The 5,673-nt window shown below is 59.1% G+C and overlaps 1 protein-coding gene across 1 annotated transcript in view; it reads left to right on the forward strand.

Moving 5' to 3' along the window:
* pkd1a (polycystic kidney disease 1a) overlaps positions 1-5,192 on the forward strand; it is a gene marked incomplete at both ends in the record, with an annotated part of 87,908 nt that extends 82,716 nt beyond the window's left edge. Inside the window, 15 exon segments of the mRNA XM_080522953.1 lie at positions 413-510; positions 512-576; positions 578-737; positions 1,880-1,985; positions 1,988-2,008; positions 2,011-2,012; positions 2,804-2,858; positions 2,861-2,949; positions 2,951-3,133; positions 3,799-3,838; positions 3,841-4,045; positions 4,047-4,207; positions 4,210-4,220; positions 4,879-4,993; positions 4,996-5,192. Coding sequence (XP_080379079.1) covers positions 413-510; positions 512-576; positions 578-737; positions 1,880-1,985; positions 1,988-2,008; positions 2,011-2,012; positions 2,804-2,858; positions 2,861-2,949; positions 2,951-3,133; positions 3,799-3,838; positions 3,841-4,045; positions 4,047-4,207; positions 4,210-4,220; positions 4,879-4,993; positions 4,996-5,192 — 1,508 coding nt within the window.
* Positions 5,193-5,673: the final 481 nt, after the last annotated feature.

A 5,673-nucleotide genomic window follows, 5' to 3' on the forward strand; every position in this document is an offset into this window, starting at 1 on the left:
TCTCCACCATTACCTATTTCAGAGGAATTATTGGTTTCATATATCTAAATGAGTTTCTGTCCCCCCTCTTTCTTCCACCCTCCTCTCTCTCCCCCCCCCACTCCCCCTCCCCCCCCCCACTATCCCTCTACTCCCACCCCCCTCTCCCTACCCCCACTCCTCTCCCATCCCTCTCTCCCGCCCACTCCCTCTCTCTCCCCTCTCTCTCCCCCCGCTCCTCCTCCCTACTCCCTCCTCCCCCTCCCTCTCCCTCTCCCATCTCCCTCTCCATCCTCTCTCTGCCCCACTCTCCTCTCTCCGCTCTCCCCTCTCCCCCCTCCCTCTCCCCCCACCCCCTCTCTGCCCCACTCCTCCTCCCATCCCCCTCTCTTCCCCCACTCCCCCTCTACCCTCCCCTCCTCTCCCCCCCCAGGTGTTCCTCCTGGCGTTGTGGTGTACTTCTGTGTGCGGGGGCTCCTGGGCCTGCTGAGGGAGGGGGGGGTGTACCTGCTGTGCCCGTGGCGGGCCCTGGGGGGCCTGCAGCCTGGGCCTGGCCGCCTGCGTGTGCTGCCTGCACCTCAGCCGCTGCGCCTCCGGGGGCGCAGTGGGCGCGGTACCTGGGCGGCCGCCGGCGAGGGGGAGAAGGGGACGGAGGGGGAGTGGCCAATGGGGGAGCGGCGGCGTTCACGGATTTCTACCCGCTGGCCAGGCAGAGCCACGCCTACACCCTGCTCTCCGCCCTGCTGCTGTTCATACTGGTGCTCAAGTGAGGGGGGAGGGAGGGAGGGTGTGAGGGGGGAGGGAGGGGTGAGGGGGGAGGTGTGAGGGAGAGAGGGGGGAGGGTGTGAGGGATGAGGGAGAGGAGGGAGGGGTGTGAGGGGGGAGGGAGGGGGAGGAGGAGGGATGGAGGGAGGGGGAGGGTAAATGGTAAGGGACTGCACTTACCTAGCGCCTTATTCCAAAGAGCTTTTCAACGGCCTCTCATTCACCCATTCACACACCAACTGGAGGGGAGGGGGGGAGGGGGAGAGGTGGAGGGTGGGGGGGGGGGGGGGGGGGGAGAGGCAAGCTAACCATGCAAGGCACCGGCCTGCTCATTGAGCAATCTGGGTTCGGTGTCTTGCCCAAGGACACCTCGACATGTGGCCAGCCCTCCTGAGCCACAGCCACCCCCTTAGGGAGGGAGGAGGGATTGGGGGGATGAGGGGATGACGGAGGGAGGGAAAACAGTTTTCACCCAGCTGTGACTAAATAGTTGTTGACGGTTCAGTAAATGAAACTGTGACTCAAACAAAGTTTGTTTACCGACCAACTGCCAGAGAATTCCGGAAAACAACTCACCGCTCGAATGCTTCAAATGCTCGATGATGTGTTTAATGATGTGTTTAAAGAAGTGTTCACCCAGCGACAACACTTTTGTTTTGGCTACGAAACAACCAAGTGTCGTGTGATGGCGTGCTCGGTGAATAACGTCACCCTTGGCCCTCTGGAGTGTTGACAGTTTTCGAGGCGACTTTATTATTCACCCTCAGCACGAAATTAATTTACTCAACTTTCTCTTCGCCTCCTCCCTCCCTCTGTCTCCCCCACCCTCCCTCCCTCTGTCTCCCCCCCCCTCCCTCCCTCTGTCTGGCCCCCTGCCTCCCTCCCTCTGTCTCCCCCCCCCTCCCTCCCTCTGTCTCCCCCCCCTCCCTCCCTCTGTCTGGCCCCCTGCCTCCCTCCCTCTGTCTCCCCCCCCTCCCTCCCTCTGTCTCCCCCCCTGCCTCCTCCCTCTGTCTCCATCCCTCTGTCTCCCATCCCCTTTCTCCCCCCGCCTCCCTCCCTTCCTCCCCTTTCCCTCCCTCTCCTTCCCTCCACCCCCCTCCCTCTGTCTCCCCTCCCCCTCCCACCCCCCCTCCAGGCCTCCCACCAGCTGAGGTTCCTGAGGGAGTGGGCGGTGTTTGGCCGGGCCCTGCGGAGGTCTCACCGGAGCTGCTGGCCCGCCGCCCTGGCCCTGCTGCTGCTGCTGCTGCCTACTCACACACAGGACACTGGTAAACATACACACACACACACACACACACACACACACACACACACACACACTCACACTCACACACACACACTCAAACTCACACACACACACACACACACACACACACACACTCACACACAGGACACCTGGTAAACACACACACACACCACACACACACAGGACACCTGGTAAACACACACACACACACACTCACACACACTCACACACACACACAGGACACCTGGTAAACACACTCACACACAACACACACACACTCACTCACACACACTCACACACAGGACACCTGGTAAACACACACACACACACAGGACACCTGGTAAACACAAACACACACACACACACACACACACACACACACACACACACACACAGGACACCTGGTAGGACACACACACACTCCCTCCCTCTCAATTCATGAAATTCAGCTGTATTGGCACGATAAGACGTATCTTGCGTTGCCAAAGCAAAAAAAAAACTTTGGTTCAAAAACCAAAACAATACAGCACGTCACCAGCGGTCTTGAAACGGGGACCTCTCATTGGCTGCTACAGATGTATACCAGCAGGAAGTCCTCGTGGACGACATCTGGCCTTACAGATGTCTCTCTCTCTCATGTGGTAATGATTGTTGTTTTTTCTCTTCTCATCCTGATTCTCTTCCTCTCTCTGTCTCTCTCTTTCTGCCTCTCTCCTCTCTCTCCTCCTCCTCTCTTTCTCTCTCTCTTTCTGCTCTGTCCTCTCTCTCTCTCCTCCTCCTTCTCTCTCCTCCCTCTCTCTCTGTCTCTCTCAGCTCTTCCACTCGGCGCTAGGCGGCTACAGCAGTGTAGGCTCCTCCCTCCTGTCCCTGCTGGCGCCGGGGGGCGCGGCCTGTTGTCATGGCGACCCGCCTCGACCGCCACGGGCCCCTCCTCCAGCTCCGCCTCCTGCCTGCTGTTCCAACGCCAGCTTCGCCGTGCTGCGTCTGGCGTTGCTATGGCTGGTGACCTCGGCGTTGCTTAGGAACTATCGCCGGGCGCGGGCGGAGCTGTACCGCCCGGCTGTGGACCTGCAGGACTACGAGATGGTGGAGCTGTTTCTACGACGACTGAAGATGTGGATGGGACTCAGCCGCACCAAGGAGGTGAGGGGTCACTTCCTACTTCCTGTGTATTGCTTCCTGGTTCGGTTGAGAGTGATTCTTACTTAGAATAATAATAATAATAACTTTAATTTATATAGCGCCTTTCAAAACCCAAGGACGCTGTACAAGGGATGAAACGGACAGACAAAACAGAAAACAAACAAAGCAAAAACTAAAACAATGACTAGAGGCCAAATGCCTTGGAGAACAGATGGGTTTTGAGGGCTAGTTTGAAGGAGTCCAGGGTGGGGGTGTTTGGGATCACTGAGGGGAGGGGAAATACTTCCTGTGTATTACTTCCTGGTTCCTGTTGAGTGATTCTTACTTCCTGGTTCCTGTTGAGAGTGATTCCTACTTCCTGTGTATTACTTCCTGGTTCCTGTTGAGAGTGATTCCTACTTCCTGTATATTACTTCCTGGTTCCTGTTGAGTGATTCCTACTTCCTGGTTCCTGTTGAGATTGATTCCTATTTCCTGTATATTACTTCCTGGTTCCTGTTGAGAGTGATTCCTACTTCTTGTGTACTACTTCCTGTAGTTGCTGCTATTCCCTGGACAGTGTGTACTTATTGACTGACTGTCTCTCTCTCTGTCTTCTCTCTCTCCCTCTATCTCTCTCTCCTTCTGTCTCTCCCTCTCTCTCTCTGTCTCTCTCACCCTCTCAGTTTCGTCACAAGGTGCGTTTCGAGGGCATGGAGCTGCCCCCTCCCGCTCCTCCTCCACCAGCGACTGCAAGTCCTTGTGCCTGCCCCAGCTGGATGGGGGGTCCCACGAGTCCCCCCCCTCCCCGGACAGCGTGGACGGTGGTTCAGAGGCCTCCTGGAGGCCCCGGTCCTCTAGCCCCTGCAGCCTGACCGAAGCCCCGGGGATGGGCCTCGGTCTGGGGCTGGGAGGGCCCGGCCCCGCCCTGGTCTGGTGGTTCCCGGCGGCGGCGGCGCGGTGGTGGCGGAGCCACCTGGAGGGAGAGGGCGGAGACTGAGGCCACGCTCCGGAGGCTCCTCCCCACCCTGGACGCCCTGCTGCAACAGCTGGACCGCGTAACCTTGGCGACGGAGGACCTGTATCATACCGAGTGCCGCTGGAGCGCGTCCAGAGGAAAGGGAGGGAGCGGGGGAAGGGGGGGAGAGGAGGAGGAGGAGGAGGCGGGGGGGAGAGGCAGAAGGGGAAGAGCAGGGACGGCGGGCGGGGAGGGGGGAAAGGGAAAGGGAAAGGGGGATGAGAAAGACTCTGCTGGACGGAGGGAGCGCAGGGGCGCGAGAAAGGGGGGAGGAGGAGGGGTGGTGACTGGTCAGCCTAAAGACTTGGGAGTTCCAGTGTTATCGCCAAACACACCCCTACCCCTGTCTCTGTCTCTACCCCTGCCACACCTGCCCCTGCTACCACACCTGCCCCTGCCGTAGCCCCTAAATCTACCCCTGCATCAACTGTTACCCCCTAAATCTACCCCTGCATCAACTGTTACCCTAAATCTACCCCTGCATCAATTGTTACCCCCAAATCGACCCCTGCATCAATTGTTGCCCCAAAATCGACCCCTGCATCAATTGTTACCCCCAAATCGACCCCTGCATCAATTGTTACCCCCAAATCGACCCCTGCATCAATTGTTACCCCCAAATCGACCCCTGCATCAATTGTTACCCCCCAAAACTACCCCTGTCGCCGTCTCTACCCCCTCCTTGCCCCCCACCCCGACCCCCACCCCGAGCACCCCCCCTGCCTCCCTCCCCCTCCCCCCACCCCAGCCTCGGGAGTGGGACCCTCCCACGGAGCCCGAGACCCTCCCCCCCTCCAGCCTGTTCAACCACCCGGCCCACACCACCACCCTCCCCACCCGCAAGCGGAAGCGCAAGCCCCCGCCCTCAAGAACAAGGTGCACCCCAACCCAGACAGGCACGTCTCGGGGCACCCCAAACCCTATGGACCCCCCCCCCCCACAACCCCACCCCACCGAATGAACAGGATCCCCCCCCCAACCCCCACCCTACCGCACCCCACCCCCAACCCCAGGATAACAAGGACGATGGACAGAACGAAACAGGGGGGGGGGGGGCTGTGAAGAAGAAGAAGAAAAAAGGAAGGATGCGCTGCTGGGTTGAGGATGGGAGGCGGGCGGGGACAGCTGGTTCCGTCACCGCTGCCGCACTCTCGAAATCCAGGAGAGAGAGAGAGAGAGAGGGAAGAGGGGGGTGGGGGGAGGGATGCAGCTCTTATTCCCATGCTTGTGTGTGCATGGGCTGGAGACAGAGAGAAAGAGAAAGAGGGAGAGAGAGAAAGAAGGAGAGAGAGAGAGAGAGATTCCCCTAAGTCAGCGAAGACGTTTGTCCCGGTGGTTTTTACACGTCTCATGCTATGGAGTTGGCATGTGCAACCAAGGTGCAGGTCGCCAGTTTCTTTTTTTTAAACTCCCCCGACCCCGTCCGTCCGTCCGTCCCTGGAGCTTGTGTGTGTGTGTGTGTGTGTGTGTGTGTGTGTGTGTGTGTGTGGAGGGTCAGGAGGGGACGTCGACAAGAGGCACGTGTCGTGCTCACATGAGATAC

The sequence above is a fragment of the Nansenia antarctica genome, assembly GCF_963989245.1.
Source record: "Nansenia antarctica genome assembly, chromosome: 2".
Lineage (NCBI taxonomy): Eukaryota > Metazoa > Chordata > Actinopteri > Argentiniformes > Microstomatidae > Nansenia > Nansenia antarctica.